This window comes from Hydra vulgaris, chromosome 09 (assembly GCF_038396675.1).
Source record: "Hydra vulgaris chromosome 09, alternate assembly HydraT2T_AEP".
In the NCBI taxonomy this organism is placed as follows: Eukaryota; Metazoa; Cnidaria; class Hydrozoa; order Anthoathecata; family Hydridae; genus Hydra; species Hydra vulgaris.
In genome coordinates, this window is record NC_088928.1 from 44,238,138 (window position 1) to 44,264,797 (window position 26,660).

Below are 26,660 nucleotides of genomic sequence, written 5' to 3' on the forward strand. Positions count from 1 at the left end.
TAATTTTTGACTTGTTACTTAAAAATTGATTACAGACTAATAACATAAATTTTAAAATTAAAGAATCAATAATACTGTGATATTAATGAAGAATATTCGAATTTTTTCTAAAGCAGTGAAATTCACTTTAAATTTCAAACAGAAATAAAATGGCTTCATAAATATAGAAAATGTATATTTAATATACATAAGCTCTTACAAATGATAATAAAGAAGGTAATAAAAACGAAATTTATGTACAAAATATTTACAAAGTAGAAAATTAATTTATAAAAATTTAGAATTATCTCAAAAATTTAAAACTCTATTTTTACAGAAAAAAAAAAATAAATTCTTAACTCTTTAAAAAATATAAGAGTTAAGAATTTATTTTTATTTTTCTGTTTTTAAGTTCGTCCTCATATTCTTTGGCGTATTCACGAACGCCAATTTCTCTGCGTTGTATCCAATATCCGAGCAAAAGTAAGGATAATAGTAATATAAAATTATGATGATATCTTGAACGTAAGCACTTCCAAAAATCATAAAACTGACCTTTAAGAATAATAAAATTGAATTAATTAAAAACAAATTAAAACAAAAATCAATAACTAAACGCAACGCTGCCTCTTTAGCTTCTGACATTACAAAAAGAATTCATCGCGGTATAATATCAGTGTATATATTTTTATACATATTTAAAATTTTTAAAACCAATATAATTTTCGCGGTTTATTTATTTCAAAAACTGGTTAGAAACATAATTAATAAATAAGCCTATATCGAAACACTTACCATTAAAAACAACAACGTCTATATCTATCACTGAAGTGCACCGATTAACTTCATATAAAAATTGATAACGACCTTCGTCATTCAAAGAAACATTTTTAATTTTGAAAATTTTTTTTTTAGGAGTATCGTTAGTGTTAACAAGGTCTAGCGTTTTCTTCTCGTTTAGTTTATTTACAAACTTCCATTTTGATGACCCGTAATCGTTTGTTTTTATCTCCATAGAGATGTAATTGCCTTCTTTAACATAAATGGTTTGTTCGGTCAGCAGTTCTACACTGGTATCTATAAAAAATTCATTTTGTAATATAAATTGTGCAATTTTTTTTAACTTTTTAAATTTAGAATTGATTTATTAAATTCAAAATAAAAATCGAAAGTAACTGTATACCTGGTACAATTAGTTCAAACAAAAATGTTTTCGTATATTCCGAAGATTGTAGCGTCAGATTATATCTCCGCTATCAAATAAGTTTACATTAAACAAAATTAAGGAACCGTTTGCATCGATATGAGTCTGCCGGCGTGAATACAAGTGGCGCCCATCTTTCGTCCAAGTAACCTTTGATTTACGCAAAAATGATGCTAAATTCAAATCATTAACGTCGAAAATAGTATTTTCCCCCATACAAGCAATTTGCTTGAAGAATCCTTGCACCGCTAAAATAAATAATCAGATAATACTATCATACTAACGTATCAACGAGAAGCAGAACAATAGTTGCTCAGTTATACTATGCTGTTATATAAATATATGTATGTATATATATATATATATATATATATATATATATATATATATATATATATATATATCTCTTATTATTTAAGGGCTTCGTGATAAAGTCATCACAATCTTCTTGAAGTCATGCCAATATTATATTATAAATCTTATTGTAAATAATACTATACGGCAAATAAAATTATAAATATATACATATATATATATATATATATATATATATATATATATATATATATATATATATATATATATATATAAATTTATAAAAAGTTATACAAACTTTCTTCGTACAAAAGTTTTGCTGGAAAGTATTAGAATATTATAAACACTAATATCTGCTTCAAAGAACATTTTTGGCTAGTAAATAATAAATCAAAGGAACTTACTGTAATTGATGCCAAACCAATAGCAAACTAAATGAACAATATTAAAAACCCACATTGTAGTAATTCTTCTATTACTACAAACAAGCTGATTCAGCAGAAACTATTACTACTAAAAGTATGACAAGAACAGAATGACTGCAAAAACTCAAATGATTTTTTTAAAATCAATCCTCTTAAAAGCATCAATTTGACGTCGGGCAGTGACGTCAAATTACAGGTCTTTGTAGAGGCTTTAAAGCCCTTAGGAGTTTAAAGAGACTAAATTTGCTTGATCGAAATTTAGTTTTCATTTACGCAACTAGTTTTTTTTATTAAAACTTTGATTTTAAAATTTTAAGTAAACGTGAACTAAAATAAAATAAAAAACTACAAGAAAAGATGTTGCGTTCTAAATTGTGAAAAGTTCCAAACTTTTCTTCGAATTGTATTCGTTATGTCTTTTTTAAGTATTATTAATAAAAAATGAAACTTTTTAAAAAACATTTAAATATGGCAAACTTTTCAAAAAATGCCAATGTATTTAAAAATGGATTCAGTATATTTATAAGAAAAAGATCTGAAAAAAATATTCTCTTGACAAGAGTTTTGTTATCGATTATTTTCTGTTCAACAGAATTCAACTTAAAAAATTATTGTTTGCGTGTGTTTCTTTAGAATTTCTTTAGAATTTAGAGTTTTCACTTTTTACTGTTACTGTAAAGTAGATTATCACAAACAATTATTTTTACAATTATCATGATAACTTATTATTTTCTTAGAGTACATAAAATTTTAGATTGTATTTTCTAACTTTTATTTATTAATTTTAATTTTTCATTATTATAGTTTTTATAATTGTTATTATTAGTAGTACTGTTGTTCTTATTATTATTCTTTTTATTATTATTATTGTTATTTTTGTATTTCTTCTTATCATCATTCATATTAAAATTAACATTTATTAAAATTTTTAATGAATTTTTTGTTTGGTTTCTTTGTTTATTCATTTATTTATTTTATAACTTTATTCTTTACGGTTGCGTTAATAGCCTGGACTAATTCGAAACTATATGAGACCAAACTATTTTCTGTAAATATGTTGTTATTATCTTGTTATTAAGCCTTTTTTTTTTTTTTCGTAAATCAAAAAACTGTTAATTAATTATATATAAAACAAAATCTTAAAAAAAAGTTACCATGCATGGTTCTTCTTCTAATCGTTGATTATATGGTGATTAGAGAGAAAAAAAGACAATTAAGATATATTTGAAAAATAACTGGGTGGCTACAGCGTCCGAGGCCCCCCACCCCAAAACCTGTCATTAGGGCCTAAAATCTTAAAAACTTTTACATTAGGTTTTTATCTGAGGTTAGGAGAACTGGATTTATAATGAGTATTTTTTAGTTTCCAAACGCGCTTCTTATGGTTAGAAAATAAAGTAAACTGCCTCATTACTAGCATTTTTTCTGAGCTGTTTCTGGTATTAAAATGGGCTAAAGTTTTGTAATTTTCATAGATTTTATACAAAAACGTGCTTGGTAATATCAAAAAATTAAAAAAAAATAAATAAGCGGCAGCCACTAGCATTCTCTGGAAAAAGAAGTTATAATTATAGATTTGTAAATAAAGTTTTAACATAATTACAAAACATAAAAACATTTTTTATTACAATTTTTTTTAACTTTCTTAAGTAGTGAAAAGTATTTTTATATTACGTACTAAATAAGTCGTACAAATGAAATTAATTGTAGACCCCTAACAAGAATTTTTTGAGTGAGGAGCAATTTTTAAAAAGCGCCTAATAGTGCATGTAAATTACAACTAAAAATTCAAAAGCTGTGAAACCAATAGACATCATAAGTTTCCAATCGAACTAAGATCACGGCTGTTTTTGAGTATACAAATCTTGTAGGGGAAGGTTGCATAAAATGATTCCTAAGATGGTATAACCTCATTTACGGGTAGACTACTAATTTTTTTGGTTAAGTATATTCATACAAGTTCAACTCAGTTTGTAGATTTTTGACGTAACCCAAACGAAAACACCTGGAAAATTCCTTTTGAGGGATGATAGTACATACCAATAGGAGTTCATAGCAATAAATCTTAAAATCAGGGATTACCGTCCGTGGGACTTTTTTGCGTTTAAAGTTCTAAATTAGAGTGAAATTTAGTTTAGTTAGTCAATAATTAGTTTTAAAAAAAACTTTATAAAACAAAAAATGTTCTACATAAAATTCTAAACAACTCTTATCTTATTCATTTTTTCCAAAATTTGATTAGTTTTCCTTGAAAAAACATTTTTCTATAAGTTCGAATATTCTTCTTCAACTTGATTCTTTGACATTTTTGTTCTTTCTTGTTACATTTCCTTTAGTTCTAGAGGAAACTGAAAAAAAAGCTTTGGATTATTCTTTGAAATCATTTTTGATCTGGGTTTTCCCCAAATTTACGCTTTTTTTTAAGATGCAACTTAACAATCTGTAGCTATAACTTACATTGACTTGCTGAGACTAGATTTTTTTGCTATTGTATTCAATGACACAAGAGAGAAGATGCTTGGAATAATCAGGATTCTCTGGATTTCTTTGTATCTGTCCCAGAAGGGCTTGAAATTTGTGTGAAGAGCCTCAGTTGCTTGTTCTCTGAAAAGTCCTAGTCCCATATTTTTTCTCTTGATGAACTGAGGAACATGATGAAAGACAGCATGTACTTTGGGAGTGATCGAGACTGAAAGATTAATTTAGCTCTGTTTAAAGCTTTCAATTTTTGCTTCAAAATCAGGATCCAATGTGATTCTAAAACAAGATGTAACAACATCTTTGAACAGAGACAAAGTTTGAATAAATCCATCGGCCTGTTTGAAGTGCTTTTGCTCTGCAATTTGCTTCAGGCAATCTAATCCTCTCAGCAGCTTAAGGCAATCATTTCCATTAAAATAGCCCCTATGGAATGGTTGAATAGAAAGGTGCAGTGTGGTGGCCATTGCTTTGCATACAATTCAAGGGTGAGGAAGGTTTTTGAAGAGATGGTTGACCACACCAAGAAGTAGATGAAGCCCATAGGTGGGATGGCTTCCAGCACAAGCATGTCATCATGAAAATCAAGCTAGGGCAGATGAACAACATTTTTGAAATCTCTCGACTTGCGAATGTCACCGCCTGATTTCATGAACTCTGCGAATTGCTTCCGAATTTGACCGAAGGTTCTTTGGATGGCCACATGATGAGGTTTGTGTTCTCTGCCTTACACCAGCAGCAAGGGTGATTGCTACTATGTGATTGAATTCCACAGAGAATGTTAGCAAGCTTCAAATCACAGGAAATAACCAAAGAGTCTAGCAAAGACTTCTCATGGATTTTGATGAGACCAAAAATCTGCTTGACATTCTGGTAAGTTTCAGGTGTGTCTTGAGAGAGAGCAACAAGCATTTGCTGCTTGACACTTGTTGCTTTGGCTGAAAATGGAGAAGTTAGTTTCATGTTTTTTTGAACAGGACTTTGTGGCTCCAACTCATTCTTTTCCAGTTCAATGTGAGTGAAACTGACCTTCAAAAATGATCCACCTCCATCTATTCCCAGCTTCAAGATGACTGAATCTCCAAAGTTTCTTGAAACTTGTACGTTGACACTGAGGTCAATGAGACTATGGCAGTGCACAACCTCCCTGGTCTGGTTGAATTCTGACAGGTTTATGCTGCTAATTGTAAAGTGGTCTGCTACTTTTTGTCCTGCCTGAGCAAATTTCAGTTGAAAGTTGGGTTCTACCAACCGTAAGGGACTGATTGGATTCAAAGTGGAGCCAAGCTTTCGCATACCATTATTGGAGAGTCCAGTGTTTTGCTGAATGTGAACCATATCCTGAGTAGAAAGCGGGGTTTTGAACAGCTGTTGTGCTACTGATGCCCCTCTTCGCAGTGGAATGGTTCTGCCTCCAGCTTGTTGAGTTCGACGAATTGTTCCATTAGGAGATGAATCTTTTGAAGCAATAACTGCTGAAGCTACTAGCTCTGCGCCCTTTTTAAGATGTTCTGAAAGTTGAAAAGTGTTGGAACTTTTTTCATGGAGCCATCCAATTTTCCAAGTTGAAATCTGCAGTTGACACAAATTCCTAATGGAACCCTGTCATCATTGAAGTCTAAATCAGGTTCAATGAATTGAAGAATCTTTTCCTTTGCTGCAACTGTCAGTTCTCTATCACTTTTTTTCATGCACACAACACATACAGATTTTCTGCATTCATCGTGTGTTTTGATGCATTAGGCATTTTGGTCGTAATGAGTCAAAAGTTAAAGCTTAGTCAAGATTTCAAGTGCCATTTCCCAAAACAAAGCGTTGTTTTTCCGTGCGACTAGATGAGATCGTCAAAAAATCGTTTTTCAGTGTGACACGATGGTTGTAAAAGATATTTTTTCAGCGTGACATTATGGTAGACAAAATGCCGATTTTTTGTCTCGAATTTTGAAGGTTAAAAACGCGTTTTTGTGAAAATATGAATAAGATAAGAGTTGTTTAGAATTTTAATGAGAACATTTTTTGTTTTATAAAGTTTTTTGTAAAACTAATTATTGAATTCGGAAAATAAAGAAAACTAACTTTCACTCTAATTAAGAACTTTATACGCAAAAAGTCCCACGGACGGTAATCCCTGATTTTAAGATTTATTGCTATGAACTCCTATTGGTATGTACTATCATACCTCAAAAGAATTTTTCCGGGTGTTTTAGTTGGGGTTAGGTCAAAAATCTACAAACTGTGTCAGCAGTGTTATTTATTTTAATTTCTTGGTTGAATAGTTAATATTGTTTTATTACTAAACAATTTACCATCAACAGTATAATTTTTTATTATTCAATATTTTGTAATTACGTAAGAACGAAACAAGATCATCAAAAATTTATTATATCCTAAATGTTTTATGCTTATCTACTGCTAATTCAATGGGTTATATGAGATTATACACAAGTTGTTATCGTGCTATTTAAATTATGATAGTACTTGGTTAGGAACTTCAACGTTTTTTTTTTTTTAAATGAAAACAAATCAAGTACCATAAGTTAGAGCTAAATAATAACGTTTAAGAACAAAACAGTTTTTTTGATTTAAAAAGTAACAAACTTATCGTTATATTATTATTACTTGAAAACTTTTAAACCACAAATCTTATGAGTTTTTTTTTTGTATGACTTGACGTTTTAGCGATTTAACGTTTATAAGAATTGCATCAACGTTTCCATCACGTCCGTTTTTTTACAAAAGTAACAATAAACAAGATCGTTATTATTCAAAACTAAGAATATAATAATAATAAAAACTATAGTAATTGGAATTTTAATGACTGGAAAACGACCCTCCTTTGACATAATGAATCTGCGGCAGTACTTTTTAAAAATATTTTATTTAATCGTAATGCAAAAAAATAAACTAATTTTAAAAATTAAATTTCCGTCTTGAAAATTGACGAGTGCTAAAGGAAAATTTTTTTTTTCTTGACAGTTAACTTTTTGGTGGGTGGCATATTTTTTGTGTGATCAACGCTTACCATTCAAAATTATGCCAAACAATTAATGTAATGCTATAATTGATTTTGTTATTAAATCAAAAAAGCACTAAATACTTTCAAAATATTTAATTTTTAAAATGACCTTAATTTTTGAATCAAATTATCTCTAAAAATTAAAATCTCAACAAATAGTTTTGGTACTATTGTTAAGCTGTGGTTCTTCTTTTTGCAATAAACAAATAAAAAGTTATTGTATTTTAAGTCATCGGTTGAACAATGGAAAAACATACACCTAAAACTAGTTTGTCGGCATAAAACGTCAGATGTTTTTTCGTTAGCCATGTTTTATCGATTATCGATATTACTTTCTAAGATGTTAAAGTGCCTAACTAGGTAAAGTTGCTTACCCTTAGGTAAGCAACTTTACCTAGTTAGGCACGGGAAAAAATATTTACGTTAAGGACGGCTGGGGTACTAAACTACCCCAACTAAAAATATAGGTTTTTATAGAAAATATGTTGAACTTTTTAAATTAAAATGTGTGCTTTCAACAAAAATATCATTTTTCTCAATGCTTTTTAAATAAAAGTGATGTTTGAATTCATTTAAATAAAAACAAAAGTTATCTTCTAAATAAGGCAACTATTGTAAACAATTTTGCTATGAGCCTTGCAAACAGAATGGCTACATAATGCACATTTTAGACGGGTTTTTCTGTGATGAACACGAGGACACATATAGCATCTTTTTATGCGCTGCTCTTGAATTGGTTGACCTTGATTTAATAGGTTATTTAGTGCAATTACTTGGCGAAGATTATTATTTGCAACTATTTGTGGAAGATTGTCATTTGCATTAAGTTTTTTAATAAAACTTTTTGATAATTCTTTTTAAAATTCTCTACTTCTATGAGAAGCCCCATTTTTATAATTTGGGTGAATTGACAAGAATAAAATCAAAGCATTGTATGCTGCAATATCCAAAATATTACAAAACATTGTAAATGGCCATCAGTTACACTTTCGGTGACTTAAACAGCACCTGATAACCTGGTCTAACATGTCAACTCGATCTTTATACTTGTTGTACCATAGAATGACACGTGGTTTTTAGTTTATGGTCCAAAACAATATCATTAATGTGATGGAAGGTTGATAATAATATTACTGCTTTGTTTTTCTTAGGTACATAAGAAACTATAGTAGAGTCATTTGAAAACCAAAAATGCTAGTGTAAACTGATCAATGTAAGGCTGGCAATAACTTTTTTAGTATTTCTTTATTTTTTTTAAAGGTGCCATTGAATGTAATTTTACGTCCTAGCAATCCACGTACAAGATGAATGTTTGTAAAAAAATTATCAGCTATTATGTGTCTACCCCTTCCTTTTAAATAATCAGTTAGTTCAAGAACTACTCGTGAACCTTGTCCAATATCACGTACTCCATTTACTCTACCAATATACGGTTGCAAGTTTATGCAACCGTATATTGGTAAAAGGTTTCAGCATCACATAATATCAATATCTTCATTCCATACTTTCCTGGCTTAGAACGCATAAACATCTTAAATAGACAACATCCCCTAAATGTAACTAGTTGCACATCGACAATAAGATATGCACTTGAATTGTAGTTGCTCTAACATTTAGTAATAAAAATTTCCATTATATTTCTTAAAGGTGCAAATTTGTTTTCAAACCGTCGTGGATTCTTATTTTTCTCTCATCAAATCGAATGCATTGTCGCAAGGTAACAAATCGATCTCTTTGCATTGAAGCCAAAAATATTGGTATGCCATCAATCTAAAGGTTTTTAGAATGGAACACTCCAGCTAGGAGAAGAACTCCAATTAACTCATAAAGCTCATTTACTATCGTGACAACCCATCCTTCTAGTCTTTTTTACATGCTTCAGCATTAGTGCAGTTGACAATAATTCTAATCATTTCTGGTGTTATAAAGAGTTTAAAGGCAGTATCCACACTTTGGCCGCAAACCTGAGCTGCAAACTTTGTTGGGCCAGTTGGTTGTCAAATAATATCGTGTGCATGTGGCTGAGCAGCATCTACACGTAGAAGTTCACTCCAAATTTTGTCACCATTCTTTAAAATAATGTTTTGATCTAAAATGTCCTGAACAATTCATCACTTTCATCAGAGATGATAGCATCTGATTCATCGTCAGCTGTAATAATATCTTCTTCATCGTCTGTAAGGTTTTCGTCAGCTGATCATCAATTGAAGAGAATTTATTAAACCAAAAATAATATTATTAACCTCTACTGCAGGATTTCTCGTTGGGCGACTCATGATATTAATTATATTTATTAGAAAAAATAGTTTCAGTGTTTATCAAACAAAAAATGTGAAAAATATATAAAAATTTTAGACATTATTATTTTGCATCAATAATATAAATATTTTTGACATAAAAACAAAATATATGCAACATAAGCACACTATTGTTGTTACAGTGATTGTATATATATAATGCATGTATGGTATAATTTACTCATTAAAAAGATAATAAGTAATACTTATTAAAAAATTACTAAAACACAAGCAAGTGTTAAACTAAACATAATTCATATATTTATTAATTTGTTAACTAAAAAATTAGAAAATTTGCATAGGGTATAAAATACCCTAACCATCTTTAAAATAACTAAATTTTCAACTATCAATATCATTGTCAATTTATTAAAACTAACAACTTCCTTAAATGGTAATAGAAGATTTTCTGAAATGGCAGTTCAAATAGACAAAATTTGTTAACGTGGCAATTAAAAATAAACTTTTCTGGGGTGGTAAAATACCCCGCCGTCCTTTAAGGGCTTAGATGATATGTTTTAAGACGCTTAAGATGAGATGCGGCTTTTATCAAGAAAAACGCGTTTTTTTAAAGTTATTCTCCAAGGAGCTTTATTTTGGCATTTTAAGAGCGAAAGTTTTTTCAAAAAATTCGAACAGTATAGCAAACTGTTTTAGAAATAGGAAAGATTTATTGTTTTTTTAAATGGTTTTTATGTATTACTTTTTACTTTAGTATAATCGTTAAAGATACAATTTAATTTAATTTTCTTTTTATGATTTTTTTCTGTTATTCTGAATTTTTTTGAGTTCCTTTAAAAAAGTTCATCTTAGGAAACTGGTTTCCTAAGATGAAATGATTGGGTATGTTGAAAATAACGCCACTTTTGGTATAAGGATTTTTTTTAACGAACTATTCATTTATGAATAGGTGAATGTTAAAAGGGCGGAAGTCCAACAATGTAAATTTTCCGAAATCAATGAAAAACTGCATTTTCCCCCATAGTAAATCTTTGTTAATGGTTTATTAATTTTTTTTCTGAAAAAGATAATCTTTTTTACCTTCAAAAAAAAAATTATTAAATCATTAACAAAAATTTATTACAGGGTGAAATGTAGTTTCTTTTAGTTTCCCAAAAGATTAAATTGTTGGACTTCCACCTTTTTAACATTCACCGACTCTTACATTCTTTAAGAGGAAAGACTAAACTGTGATAACCTGCAAAAATTAATAGTCCAACTAGAGTATCAGTAAACTCAGCAACTCTCATTGACTACATTATTACAACTGATGTCTTCAATAACAATATACAAAAAGTTATATTAAAAGCAGATATATCTGATTATTTCCAATATTTCTATTATTTAACTCAAATACTAAAATTTAAAGCAAAACTAATAATAAAATAAGTAAACGCATATATGAACAATATTTATAATATAATATGAACAATATTGAACAGTTTAAACTGCTTCATTGGAAACCTATAAATTTTAATGACGACGCAATTAAAATTTATGAAAATTTTTTTAAAACATTTTATTCTGTCTATGATGCCAATTTTTCTATTTCCGAAAAAACACTAAATCAAAAAAGCTTAAATGCTCCTTGGATAACTAAGGTATAAGTATAAGTAAGGGTTTTAAAAAATCATCTAAGGTCAAACAAAAGCTATATATAAATACTTAAGAACAAAAACACCTTTAATTGAAAAATTTTACAAAGATTACAAATATCTATTTAAAAAACTCTTAAAAACTTCAAAAAAGATTCTTACTCAAAATTAATTGAAAATGTTAAGAACGACTTTAAACGCACTTGAAAAATAATAATTGATAGAAAACAAAAAACTTGCTCAGGCTCCCTACCGCGGGTGATTAGAGTGGATAACAAAGATGTTTTTGAACCTAGATTAATAGCTCATGAGTTTAACAAATTCTTCATTGACATCGGTTCCAAACTGGCAAATAAAATTCCTAATACCCAAGTTATGTTCAATAACTTTTTAACACCGATGGATGATTGCACTTGCTCCAATAAATTATCTTCTGAGCTATCATTTGAGAAAGTAAGTGTCATTTAAATATATTAAAAAAACACAAAGTCTCTGGAGTTGATGAAATAAATGGAAACATAGTCTAAGAATGCTTTGAACAATTAAAAGATATTCTCTTTAAAATTTTCAAAGCGTCAATACAACAAGAAGTTTTTCTTTGATTAGTTAAAAATTGCTAAGATAATCCCATTATACAAAGAAGGAGACAGAGATAATACCTGTAACTACCGACCTATCTCTATTATATAAACATTTTTAAAAATCTTAGAAAAAATTATTTACAATAGATTATATACTTATTTTAAGGAAAATAATTTTTTTATAAAAATTAGTTTAGTTTCAAAAAAAATAGACTAAGCATGCAATCATCCGTCCGTAAAATCTTTAACTCTTTCAAAAATTTACAATTCACTTTAGGTATTTTTTAGATTTATCAAAAGCATTTGATACAGTGAATCATGGCATTTTGATTCATAAACTTAAATATTATAGAGTGAATGGCGTAATTTAAAATATTTAAAATGGTTCCAAAGTTATTTAACAAACCGAAAACAGTTTGTTTCTTTAAACAATCCTTATCAAAAATATGTTTTAGATATTTCATGAGGTGTTCCACAAGGATCAATTTTGGGGCCACTTCTTTTTTTTAATCTACATTAATGATTTGCATAAAGCGTCTTATTTTTTAAGTATTATGTTTACGGATGATATTAATTTATTTTTATCTGATAACAATATTAATAAACTCTTTACTACTATAAATGACGAATTCAAAAATATTTCTAACTGGTTTAAATGCAATAAACTTACCCATAATATTAAAAAAACGAAAATGTATTTTTTTTCATTCGATAACTAAAAAGCGTTATTTACCCCCAGCTCTACCTAATATCTTTATTGACCAAATTGAAATAAAAAGAGATTGCGTCATAAAACTTTAGATGTTTTCCTTGATGAGAACATCACACGGAAGCAGCATATTGATTATGTTGGTACTAAAGTTTCTAAAAATATGAAATTTTTTATAAGGCCATAATCTGTATAAATAAAAAAGTTTTATCCCAACTTTATTATGCGTTCATTCATAGCTATATGAATTAAGTAAATATTGCTTGGGCAAGCACTGAAAAAAGTAAGTTATAATCTCTCGATTGCCGTCAGAAACATGCAACACGTGTAATTAATTTTTCTGATCGTTTTTCTCACTCCAAACAACTTTTTTCTGAAATGAGAATACTTGAAATTTACGAACTCAATATTTTTAATATTTTATGCTTTGTATATATAAGTAAAAATAATCTTTCTCCTGCCGTTTTTAATGATCTAATTACCTCGAAACCTACCTATAAATACTCTCTAAGAAATACCAACCTTCTATATCGAGCCTTTTTGTCGAACAAATTTTTTACCAATTTTGCATTGATTATCGCGCACCCCATTTTCGAAATAAAATTGTTTTGCCTAATTTCAATTTTGATCTACCTACTTCTTTGCATCTTTTTAAAATTAGGCTGAAAAATATTTTATTTCCCAATATTATCAAAATTTTACAATAATTTTTATATTATGGAAATACGTATTAAACTTTATTAGCTACACTACAAAGTGATATGTGTATGTAAATTTTATTTTATTATGTTGTACTTATAGCTACTTTATAACCTAATATTTTGTTTATACTAGTATAAGGTTCTGACAATAAGATCTTACTGATCTTCTTTCAGATACCTAGTTTTTTAAATGTTAGTAGCATTTGCTTACTTTATAAATTGTATTAACTTTTATCTGCTCTCATTATATTGAAAAAACGAACTAACAAATGTAAACTTAAATGTTTAAAAAAAAATAAAATAAAATAAAATATAATAATAAATATAAATATTACAATATTTCGGCTGCAAAAAACAATTCAACGTCGACATGCTCAACTTATGTAACGTTCCGTGAGATGTAATCAATAACAAGTTCTTTAATACAATCCACTCAGTGTACGATTAAAATACTCCCAGTCCCAGAAAAAATTCTGGAACCAAAAACATAAAATAGTCCTTGCATTACCAAGGGACTTATAAAATCTTTAAAAATTAAAAAAAATTATATATAAAATACATTAATTAAAATCCAATTCAAATCTACAGATGTATAAAAGCTACAAACTTCTATTTGAAAAAATTCGTAAATAATTGAAAAAATTACTACCCTAATTTAATTACTAAATATAAAAATGGTTCAAAACATTTATGGAAAATATTAAAAGAAATAATAGGGAAACAGAAAACATGTCCAACCAAAAATAAACAACGTATGTCTATGTGAACCGAATGAAATAGCAAATGAGTTCAATAAGTACTTTACTGATATCGGAAGCAAATTACGAATGGGATTTCCTTCTACTGATACATTCTTTCATCATCTTTTAAAATCTACCAATAATTCACTTTTCACTATGGTTTATTGTTTTTATCTATTAAAAAGTTTGGAAGAGCGTTCAAATCTCTAAAAAGGTAACAAAGCATTCGGGACGGACGGACTAAACAGAAACATAATTATAGACTGCTGTGAAAACTTGAAAGATAATCTTCTTAAAGTTCCAAGCATCTATACAGCAAGGGGTTTTCTTATAAATCTTCAAAGTTTTACTGATTCACAAAGACGGCGATAAATCTAATGTTAATAATTATCCCCCTATTAAAAAAATGTCTTTTGCCAAAAGATTTGCATTAACATTTTATTGATAAAGTAGAAATCAAAGAAGATTTCATTTAAAGTTCCTTAGTATATATCTTGATGAACGTCTGTCATGGAAACCCCCATATTGATTACATACCAACAAAAGTTGCAAAAATTTATTTCGAATTTATATAAGGCTAAAAATTATTTAAATAAAAATAATTTAAAACAACTATACTACTCATTTACTCATAGCAACATAAACTATGCAAATATTGACTGGGAAATTACAGGCAAAAATAAAATAAGACGTCTTTATCGCAATCAGAAACATGCAATTCGGTAAGTATATTTTTCAAATCGTTTTTCAAACACAAAACCTTTATTTAAAGATATTAATGTTTTAAACGTCTGTGAACTTTATATTATAATACCTTATAACAACTTATGTTTTACGTTTTATTGTATGAATAACGTATTATTAAATATTTTTAACGATCTATGTATACATACACTATGTAAACATACTAGTGTACGTACACTTAAAGCAATTGCTTTAAATGTTTTTAATAAATATAGTTTGCGATGTAATAGCTATTTCAATAAACCCTTTTGTCGATCAAAGTTTAATCAATTTTGTATAGCTTATCGAGCACCTTACCTTTGGAATAAAGTTGTTCAGCCCAATTTTGTATAACTTATCAACATATTATATTTTTGGAAAAAATTTTTCAGTCTAATTTTGGTTTTGGTCGAATTTTTTTTTCAACGGATAGTATGTTAAAATATTTTTGACCATTTTTTTTTTAATTATATTTATCTTTCAGACTAGGTACAAAAACGGATTGTAAGCATAGTTGGACCTGCTCTTGCAGCCAATTTTTAAACCATTTTCGCATCGTCGTAATGTTGCTTCTCTTTTTATTTTTTACAAATACTATAATGGGCACTCTAAAAAGCCAGCGTCTCTTAAGTCATCTACTAAAATTCATTCTCATCTTACTCGTCATTCAAATAAGTCTCATCCTTTTTCTGTGAATGTTATTAAGTGCTCAAAAAACTCTTATTCCTCTAGTTTTTTTGCTCCAGCATCACTTTTTTGGAATTCGCTTCCTTCTTTTTGCTTTCCTGATTCATATAATTTGCATAATTTTAAGTCGTCTGTCAATCGTTATCTTACTCTATAACCTTCATCTTTTCTCTTCCAGTAACTTCCAACTCTTATGTTGCTTGGAGCTTTAATGGAAGCGATGATGTTAAAAAAAAAAGTAGTTATTTTGATTTAAATTAATTGTATTATATTTAACTGCATTACAATCTTTATATGGTTCTGGCGACAAGATTATTATGATCTTTTTCCAGATTCCAAGTTTTTATTACACGATATGTAACCAATGTAAACTGAAAGATGAAATAAAAAAAGAAGTTAAGCAAAAAAGTATGATAAAATATCAAGATAAAAGTAAGATGGCTCCAAGAGAAATTAAAGAGATATTCTCAACTTTGTATTCAATTAACAATTTCTTTGAATTTTACTTAAATAATGTTGCAGAAATATATTCTCATCCAATAGATATTATCATCCCAGGGTTTTCACAATTTAGAAAAGTTGATATTTTTAGATCTGAGAATAGTAATTTTAGCGAAATTATAGAAAGTTTAGATACGGATCAGTTTTCTTCTATCAGAAGAGTAATCTCTTGACGCTAATGGTAGAAAAAATCTAAGAAAGCATTATAAATTTGCAACATGTCTAGGTGACATATATTTAATGCTGGGCCATACCTTGGGGTGGGGGGAAAAAGCGTCTAACTCCCTTGGAAAATTTTATTTAAAATTAGTCGGGAAGTTTTGACCCTGAAGTTGGACCTTTAGTTCTTTCTTGGGGCGGCCCTAATTTAATGTTGATAACATTAACAGAAAAACAGCTTTATAAAATTTTATACATAAATTGTAAGCTAATTGCAGACAAAACAGTCAACAATTATACCAATTACCAGATGTAAAACTGCTATCGACCATAAAAGAGGCCATAAAATCCTTTAGCGGAAAAGCCTAGGATAAAGCCTATTTTTGAAAATAAAGTTGTATTCAACCGAAATTCTATTGCAGGTGAACGTAGCGGAATGTTGCAGTATCTTAATATCCGAAGAGGCTATGTCTAACCATATCAACAACAAAAAAACAAAAAACAACCCCAATGTTGGGCACAATCACATTATCGTTTAATCTTTCAGTATGCATAGTGATGCAGCGGGGCGGAACAACGTTTACTTCAAATCGGACACCAAATGTTACAGAGAGTTATAACATGGGGTCTAACCTTGACTGTCTGACCCGAGAAACTCCTTTTGTGGAATGATAGCCCACACTATGGGGATCACTTGGATATAAGTATTAAAATCAGATTACAACGTCCTGGCAAGTTATTGACAGGGCCATCTTGAACGACAAAGACGTGTGGGGGGGGGGGGGGGTGAAAATGAAAAAAACAAATTTTACCAACAAGATTTTTTTTTTTTTTTTTTAGATAATCAGAATACAGGAGAATGAACAACATTCATGTAATCACGAGCTCTTTTGATGTTTGATCTTGCTGCATTGAAAAGTGAGACATTCTGATCAAGATATTGGAAAGTTCTTAATTTTCCTTGATTTAAAAGGTCCTTTGCACTTGACTCACACCAGGTGCAGGGGTGTGCGCTTGAGTGTGCTTGGAGACCACAAATTATATTTGCCAGTTTTAGGTCACAGGACAAAACAAAATCTTTGTCTCTCATATTGATCAATTCGAAAATTTGAGACACATTTGAGTAGTTTTCTTGCAGGTCCTCAGAGACAGCAATCATGAGTTGCCGCTTAACTCCAGTGTCCTTGAAAAACTTGTTTGTGCAATTGAGTTTTGCTGGGGGAGTGTTAGGTTCACGATTTAATTCAATAACTCCAAGGCTTACTTTCAGGAATCCTCTCCCACCGTCAATTCCAACTTTCACAATATGATTGTTTGATGTGCTTCTCATAGAAATGAGTTCATTTTTAAGCTCTCTGAAGTCCTTGCAATGAATGACAGTCCCTCACATCCAGCATAATCTTTAATGAATGAACTCGTGAAATGGTGAGAAAGCTGCTTACTAACTGCATCAAATTTTACAGCATAGTTTTTCTCAACAATATGTTGTGAAGTTGACTGATTAATTGTAGCAGCTAGTCTCTTGATGCCATTGTTTGAAAGCCCTGTGTTTGCCTGAACTTGAACAAGTTCTTTTATACTAATTGATGGGTTCGGAGGAAATAGTTTTCTAGCTGATGAGGAACCTAAAATTAAATGCAGATATTGTTTAATTTCGAAATTTCTAAAATATCTTTTCATGAAAGTTAAACTTTTACCTGGCATTATTGGAAGCATTCTTCCACCTTGTGGTTGACTCAATCGAACAGTGCCATGTGGAGAAGAATCCTTACTTGAAACAACAAGAGCAGCAACTCGTTCAGATGCAACAGGATCCTTGGTTGCAACAGCAACAAGGTTATTTCGCAAAGTGCCCTTTGTGCAATGATGAGGTAATCCTCTTCCAATAATTGAAAAACAGTCAGAGCATCGTTTTTGGACAGTTGAACATGGAGTATTTTGTGCTGAGCTCTGCAAAAGTTTCAGTTTTCTGTTGACCATTATTTCTCAGTTTTCCAACAGAACAAATCAAACAGTCACATTGTGTGTCTCTAGTTTGAGGTCGAATTTTTATAGTCTCAAAATTGTAAAGTGATGGGAGAGTGATGTGTTCTCCAGAATTCTTTCTTCTTAAACAAGAACGACACTTTTCACAAATTCCAAGTGGAATTTTTTTGTCATTACTAAAATCGATCCTCTCATTGAGTATTGTTTGGCATTTTTCTTTTAGGAAAGGTGTCAGTTCCTTCTGACATTTACTGAAGCAAAGAAAACAGACAGTTTTCCTGCAGTCTTGGTGGTTTTTTGCTGTATTCGGCATTTTTTTGTAAAATTAGATGTGCGCAGTTTTGCTCTCGTGAATAAAGTAAATAAATCATGCCTTTTCCCGAAATTTTTATTTTCCCGAAATTTTCCCGAAATTCAAAAACTGTCTTATTTTCACAGTTAAAAATAATTTTTATGAAAAGTTAAACAGAAAAACAGAAGAATAAAAAAATATTATATTTGTTTGGTAATAAAGAAAACTTATCTTCTTGATATCTTTTAATTTTTCAACTTTTTTTTATGTTTTCATAAAACATAATGCTCTTTATGCTACAGTATGTTTGTTTACTTGAATTTAAAATTATATCTTACTGTAAAAATGCAAAACAAGCTGTCATTTCGAATGTGTGTGTAATCAATAAATTCAGAAAATTTAAACATCAATAACTTGCCAGGACGTCTGATATTGATTTTAATACTTATATCCAAGTGATCCCCATAGTGTGGGCTATCATTCCACAAAAGGGTTTTCTCGGGTCAGAAAGTCAAGGTTAGAACCCATTTTATAACACTGTGTTTAATTTAAAACGGAAACAAGCAAAGTAGTTAAAACCTTCCAAAAAATTTTTTGTGTGCATATAACTGCTAAAGTTTTAAATCAAACTCTGTTTATATTTCCGAACTAGATTTATGAAATGCAAATCAAAATATTCAAGGCAATCTAACTTGTATATATATTTACTTAACGATTATTTTTTAAGAAAAAATAACCCAAGACAGACAAAATTAAGTTACTTTCATTGTTTTAGTAAGCAATATTTTAAATTCGGCGTACGGCTATGTTTTAGCACGTTTTTATTAAGTTGTTTTCGTATTTTACTAAATATTATAATTGAAATTTTAGTTTAGATGAGAAAGTTTTTATATATTATTTAGCCATGGATACGACTAATATTCAAGTTGGTATAAGAATAAGACCCTTAATACGCAGGTATAATGAATTTTTTAAGTTAATTTTTCCTAGTTAAAATTTTCCCAGTTTTCTGACTATGAACTTTTTATTACCAAATTATCAAATTTTTAATAATAATCAAATTTTTCCAATGTTCAACTATTACTCAAGTTGACAGGTTATATATCACTCTAATATTTCATTCATTTTTTAAAAAATTAGGTTCAATTTTACAAAAAAAAAACTAAAAAAACAAACATAAAAACAACATTAAATTGTTTACGATAAGAAATGAGTTTTACTCGCAATTATACTTTAAAAATTACTAAAAGCTATATATACAAATTGGTATAACAGATGAGCTAATCTATTTTACCTATGTGACATGAAATTTTCAAATTAATAATATATTAGGTTCTTATATATCATTAGAAAGGGCTTCAATACAGAATTTTAAAGGTAAGCAAACCTACCAAAGTTATGGCGTTATAAGTACCTACTTTTCAATAAATAGATTTTTTGAAGAAATAGTAGTCAAAATTGAATTTTTCTAAAGTAAAATCATTAGTACTTTGTCAATACCTATCTAAAAAACTATATCTTGGTATCAAAAGTTAAGCGTATATGAGGGCTATATTATTACATTAGTCACTTGTCAACGGGCATATCCAGGGTGTTAGAAAAGGCACCACAACCTTTATAAACCTCAATAAATGCAAGTTTTATCCATAAAAGAGTGTATTTAAATGAAGTTAATAGTTGTTATATATAAAAAGTTGTTATCATTTTATTTTACACCTTAAGGAAATATTAGAGTTGTATCTAAAAGTTAGGGTAGATATGGTGGTGATGGTTTAATACACCTTAGTATAAAAAAAAAATTATTCTAATGAATATTTTTTTAGGTAAAACTACTACAGGGTTCATGGTACTCAGGGAAAACCTAGAAAACCAGAGAAAAGTTTTTAAAATTTAAAAAATCAGGGAATACCTGGAAAAGTCAAAGAATTTTTCTTTAAAATCTCTAAAATCAGGGAAAACTCAGGGAATATTTTTTATTTTAATATTTCTGATTGAAATTACTTTACAGTATCCAGTTTTTGAATCTTTTTTAATATTGAAAGTTGCTCACTACAGTGGTTTTATAACATTTATAAGATATAGTAGCTATATGTTTAGATAAATGGATTACTGTAGTAACTATTTGTTTTAGGAACCAGTATTCAGTTGCGAAAGTAATATATCCTTCAACATAAAAAAGGAAAAATATGTACTTTTTACCCGCACTGAATTCAGGGAAAAAATTCTTAAAAATATAGGAAAATCAGGGAATTATCAAGGAAAACTCAGGGAAAATGGATTTTCAAAACTGCCATGAACCCTGTACTATAACAATTACAACAAATGAAATTTGTTGTAATTGTTTAATAAAAAGATATTCATTACGATTACAAAATATATATTAGTGGTGTATAGTTTGACATAGTGGGTGAGAGACATAAAGTCCTTTTCCTCTGCCTCTGACCCGAAACTTTTTTTTCAATTGCTATTACTGCACGCTAAAGTTACCAAAAGAAAATTTAGATGCAGCAATGATACCTCATATATATATTTACTTAACAATTATTTTTTAAGAAAATAATCATGTCACCTTGTGTAGCTGGAGTGGGAGATGCTCCCCCATCTTTACACAAAAAAATACATATTTCCTTAACCTAAAATCAAAGAATGTTTCAATATTATAATTATTTTTATCATTATAGAATGTGAAATATTATTAAAAATACGCTTACAAATTTTACCTATTTATCTGTGTTGTGTCCATTTCTTTAGGTGATGAGATAGTTGCCCCTCTTAATCTAATTATAAAAGATTATTTAGAAATTAAAATTAGATTATATTTGCGATAAGTTTCCAAAATAATATTATACATACAGCAATATAAAGTAATACAACCCAACATTATAAAGTAACATTATACAACTGGTATTGAAAGTCTACTATAACTAGAATATTTCATATAGCTTAATGGAAAAATAATTAAAAGCTAAAATAAGGTTACTATTTTTTAAAATAAGGAATTTATAAAAATCTCATTAACAAGAAATAATATTTGATTACATTGAAGATGTATTTAAAAACTAATTTTTTAGTTTTAGCTTTTAGTAAATGATTTAAATTAAAATTCCAATAACAAAACTATATATTAATAATTTTTAATGATAAACCTAGCGAAAAGTCAAGCCGCAGCCATCAAAAATTTTATGTGAGTTTCATAACTTGCAATGCCTTTTAGCTAGTCACAACACTTAAAGTATCTGTTTTGCAAGTCTCATCACTCGCTTTATACCTTTCTGCAAGTCACATTATTTGCTGTATTTATTTTGCAAGTTTCATCACTTGCCATACCTTTTCAAGCTGAAAGTCTTGCAATATCTATTTTGGCACTATTAAATATTACAATTGTGAAAATAATACACATTAACATTAAGAGTATATTAATTCTCCTGAAACAACATCAGCAGCAAGCTGGAATTTTTTCATGCAATAATCAACAGCTTCAGAATCTATTTCGTTTTTTTGCCGGTAAGAAATACTATGCAATGCTAATTCTATGAAGAAATACTATGTAATGTAAGAAATACTATGTAATGTAAATTCTATCTTGCAAAATTTTTTTTACTTTTTCTACTCTACTATCATACTCGACAGACTTAGATTGTTGAGTATCATACCATTCATGGCATAATTTTCTACCTACAATTCTCTCAGACAAATCATCATCTAAGTCATCAAATTTCTTCATCTATTATAATATTATATATTAGATAGAATTTTGAAAAATCATAAGTTTTAAACCACAAATTTGGAATGTGGAACAAGAAAACTTAAAAAATCACGTGTTAAATATTTTTTAATGACAATTCAACTTATTATTAAAATTTTAGTAATAAGTTGAATAAAAATCTATAAATAATCTTTTTTATTATTTATTTGTTAAGATGAATACTTTTTAAAGTAATAATTCAACTGAAAACTTGATTTGAAATGTATTTTTAAATTTTGAGAATGGCTATAAAACAAATCAAACTACGCAATATTTTATTGTTTTTATTTAATATCAAAACCGCAGAATATATATATTCTTCCGATACATAGACAAATACATTAATGAAAAAACTAAAGCTTTTTGTCTGACTTCCAGGACTTCACATGAAAAAAATTCAAACAACAAATCGCCCACCTTGTCCCTTTTAAGCACTTTTCGCACTGGTACGCTTTTGGGTGATCCCCTCACCATACCTGCATACATAATTTTTGGATACCCCATGGGAACCAATTTTCAAACCTGAATATCGCTCTCGAAGGCTTGATGTTGAATGTGCATAATAGCTCTTGTTAATAACGTGTTTCAGTTTTATAAGTGAAAAATATTGCGCTGGGCAATTTAATTCATCACATGCATTAATATACTTTCTTGGTGGTGGGTATGTAAATCTAGTTTTTATCTCTTAACAGCTATAAAAATTCAGTTTAATGGTTCTAAGGTAGGCTAATAGTAAGATTTTCTGATTTCTGCAGTAGTAGTAGTAGTAGTAGTAGTAGTAGTAGTAGTAGTAGTAGTAGTAGTAGTAGTAGTAGTAGTATGATTCTATCTGTTGACCAGAATCGCACCCCTTCTTTATCTATTAGGCTGGCATAGATATATTTATAATAGATCGTTTCCAGTTCAGGTTTTAGAATGCTGGATCTTCTTGACTCAATTCATGAGTTTTGTTTGTATCTCTGTTTTTATATTTAGGCTACTCATTCTATTATCTCCTAATGAGGGTACAGCTCTAAAACTCAGTTTTATGGTTCTGAGGCTGGCTGGTAATCAGGTTTCCCAAAACTCTAAGGTAGCTCTATAGCTCTCAGAGAGAGCTAAGAGAAAGTAGCTCTATAGCTCTAAGAGAGGCTGTTTCCATCAACAACTGTAAAATATCAGATTACTAACAGTGCCATTTTGCACATGTATACTATCCCTGGTTGTACTATTGGTGTGTATTGTCGAGACCACTTCACTCTATCGCCTTTCTCTTTGTTCTATATCGCTCTCCTTCATCTCAAGACTACACTCTTTTCGATGTTATTTCTGATGAAATCGACCAAACCCTTTCTCTTTATCCATCAGCCAATATCGTTGTTATTGGTGACTTTAATGCTCATCACACTGAATGGCTTGGCTCTAATGTCAGTGACTCTGCAGGTGTTAAGGCCCACAACTTTAGCCTTTCTCAATCTCTAGCACAATTAGTTAACATTCCAACTCGCTGTCCAGACAATCTGAATCATTTACCTTCTCTACTTGACTTTTGTCTTGTTTCTGATCTTAGTCAATGCTTAGTTTCTCCACATTCACCCTTAGGTGCTTCTGATCATGGTTTAATCTCTCTCAAACTATTATCTCATTCTTCTTCATTATCAGAATCCCCTTTTCATCATACCTCTTACAACTACCTTAGAGCTGACTAGGTCTCTTTCCGTGATTTTCACGATGGCCCTTGGGTAGAAATCTTTTGTCTTCCTGCTGACAAATGTGCTTCTTACATAACTTCTTGGATTCAGGCTGGCATGGAATCTTTTTCTCCCTCTTGACGATTTTAAATCAAGTCTTGCTCTTCTCCATGGTTTTCTTCACATTGCGCTGCTGCTATTTCCAATTTGAAACCATTACTTTCATATCTATCAGCAAAACAATTCTCCAGAAAACAGAACCTTAAATATTATAATGTGTTACAAAAAAGTATCATATCTTTTTTGTTGACGCACATTATAATATTTAAGGTATTGTTTGTGGCATTTCATTTGTCTGAATTTGTTAGAGAGAAAGTTTTTTACATTCCAAATAGATTTTTGACAAGAAGATAATTGCAACTATTATTGGTTTAAATGATAATATTTTGCAAAAAGTTTAGGCAATTAGAACACAGAAATACTTGTTTAAAAAACTGCATCCGTGTTATAGGGACTTTAATTTAAAAAAAAAAAAAAATATCTTGAATCTTATCATAAATTGTAATTAGGTTTCAAAGTTTTGTTAAAATATATTTTGACACTCAAAGATACGACTGCATAAAGTTTAGGACCTCCTCATTTTTGGAAGGTTTTAAATGTTTTGAAAAAAGGTAAAAAAATGAAAAAAGATGCAATTTTTAATTTGTTTTTAACAGTTTCTATTTCATGTTTCACCTGCTGGAAAGATTGGTTGAAAAAGATATAAGTAAAATAACTTAAACTGAAACCTCTAAAAAAGAGTAGTGAATTATAAAGTACTATCTTGCTCAGGTTGGACTATGTATAAAAATCTACAACCTTTTGAATTTCTTTTGTCTTTTTGTAATTTGTTTTGCATCACAACTTCTGAACTTCTGATTGTTCTAACTTGTTCCAGATTTAAAAAAGAAAGATTAACTTAATCTTTCACCCCTGTTTAGTTTTTTACTTATGATTTGAATCATTACTGCTTTTTGTTTTTTAAAATATCAAGTTGCTAAATCCATTATTTTTGGAAAGGTTATACCCTTTATCAGAAATAGTTACCTTATAAAAAATACTTTTCCTGTAAAAATTTTATTAAGTTGTCGTACTTACATAAAATTTGGATCACATGTTTAGGTTTTACTCTCTTTTAATTTGTTTTTAGTGGTTATATCAAAATATTATGTTGCATTTCAATTTATAAAGCATTTGTTTATGATGGTTTTGATAAAATGAAAAATGTTATGAAACTTTTATAAAACTTTTCTTTAAAAACTACTTTCATTAAAAAAATAAATATGCAATATTTTGTATTTCTCTGGCTATAAGTAAGTTAAATTTATTTGATTTGTATTTTGCTAAAATCCAAAATTAATTTCTTTTAGTTTTCTAGGTTTTATTATTGTATTCTGTTTTTAACAAATTTATTTTTTCCGGTCTATATCCAATGCTGATGCTACTAGGTTTGTCATACTTGTATCCAGTTTTTTAACATTTTGCTTTCCACATCCTAATTTATCGCATTTACTTTCATTTTTGAGTGGAGATATTACCAATAAAGATAGTCTTTAAACTTTAGATTTAGATTTTAAAACCAACTCTTAATGCAATTGAAGTGTTTTCACTCAAATTATAATGATATGTAAATTATATTATATGCATAAAACTAAATAGATATTCCAAAATCAAATAAATTGAATTAAGACAATGATTATATCATCTAAGGTAAAACTGAGTATATTTTAGAAAAAAGTTAAAAATATACACTTATGTCATAAGGCTATAATCATATCATATGATAGAGTATAGGTCTTTAAATTCTTTAAAAGGATTGTCTATATTTATAGATCTTTTACTGTAAAAAGTTTCATAGTTTATTTTAACTGTTTATACTATTTTATATGCCTGCAAAGTGAATGTAATTTATCATATTTTTTTAAAAAAGTGATATTTTAATAGGCTGCTGCAAATGTTTAACTAACTTTTAATGCAGAATTTTGCTTTTTACCACAAGTGGTTACCCTAATTACACAAAAGTTACAAAAAATTTGCACTGCCTGTCTGTAGGTATTGAACTGTAGCACATTAAAGTTCCCAAAATTTTTTATAATATTGTGATTTTTAGCGGCTATGGGATTCAATAACTCATGCGACTATGGGATTCAATAACTGGTTTATAAAGCATTTACATTTACAACAATTACGTTACAGTTTGTTTCAAGTATAAAGCAAATATAGATAAGACTTTAAAGGAATTTTTTAATGATTTCGTAATTTTTATATGGGTATCAAGCCTTCTCAGGAAACATAGTTGCACACCTTATATGACTATATTTTGTTTTGAAAACTTGGCCATGGCTCCTTGCATGTTTTAAGGTAGCGATTTTAAAAAACGCGCTTAATAAAAAAATGTAAACTAAAACTTAGAAACAAAAATAAACTATAAACTAGGAAGAGAAATAAAATACAATAAAATAAAAAACTAAACTGAAAAATTAAAAATTTTAACGAATGATAAAATGAATAAAAAATAAACCAGATAAAATAAAAGCATTAAGTTAATACGTTTTTATTTTAATAAAAAAGTGTTTCACTACAAGAGTTTAGAAAAAATTGAAGTTTCAAAGTTATTTAATCCAAGCTTAATTATTTTGAAACTTAATTATTTAAAAATTTGAAACAAAGTTTATTTTCTAATATCTACAAAGCAAATAAAACATGAAAAAAAAATTTATCAGTTAGTAGGATTTGAGTCCTCATCCAATGTCGGTATAATAGTCGCACCTCATGAATGTCACAATTAATCAACCTAAGTGCTTCATCAATGTGGCAA

General features: G+C 28.9%; 1 protein-coding gene and 1 long non-coding RNA gene across 5 annotated transcripts in view; one reads left to right on the forward strand and one right to left on the reverse strand.

Moving 5' to 3' along the window:
• Positions 1-363: 363 nt before the first annotated feature.
• Positions 364-2,026, reverse strand: LOC136085111 (uncharacterized). Its single transcript, XR_010641087.1, has 4 exons — positions 1,903-2,026; positions 1,163-1,431; positions 775-1,056; positions 364-534 (listed from the first exon to the last, which is right to left on the reverse strand). It is a non-coding gene; the product is annotated as an uncharacterized LOC136085111 (long non-coding RNA).
• A 17,150-nt stretch (positions 2,027-19,176) lies between these two features.
• Positions 19,177-26,660, forward strand: part of LOC101241452 (uncharacterized) — a 148,106-nt gene continuing 140,622 nt past the window's right edge. For all 4 annotated transcript variants that reach the window (XM_065805837.1, XM_065805839.1, XM_065805840.1 and 1 more), the window contains exon 1: positions 19,177-19,345. In XM_065805837.1, the coding sequence (XP_065661909.1) occupies positions 19,293-19,345 (53 nt within the window). In that variant the 5' untranslated portion in view covers positions 19,177-19,292. The remainder of the gene's footprint in view (positions 19,346-26,660) is intronic.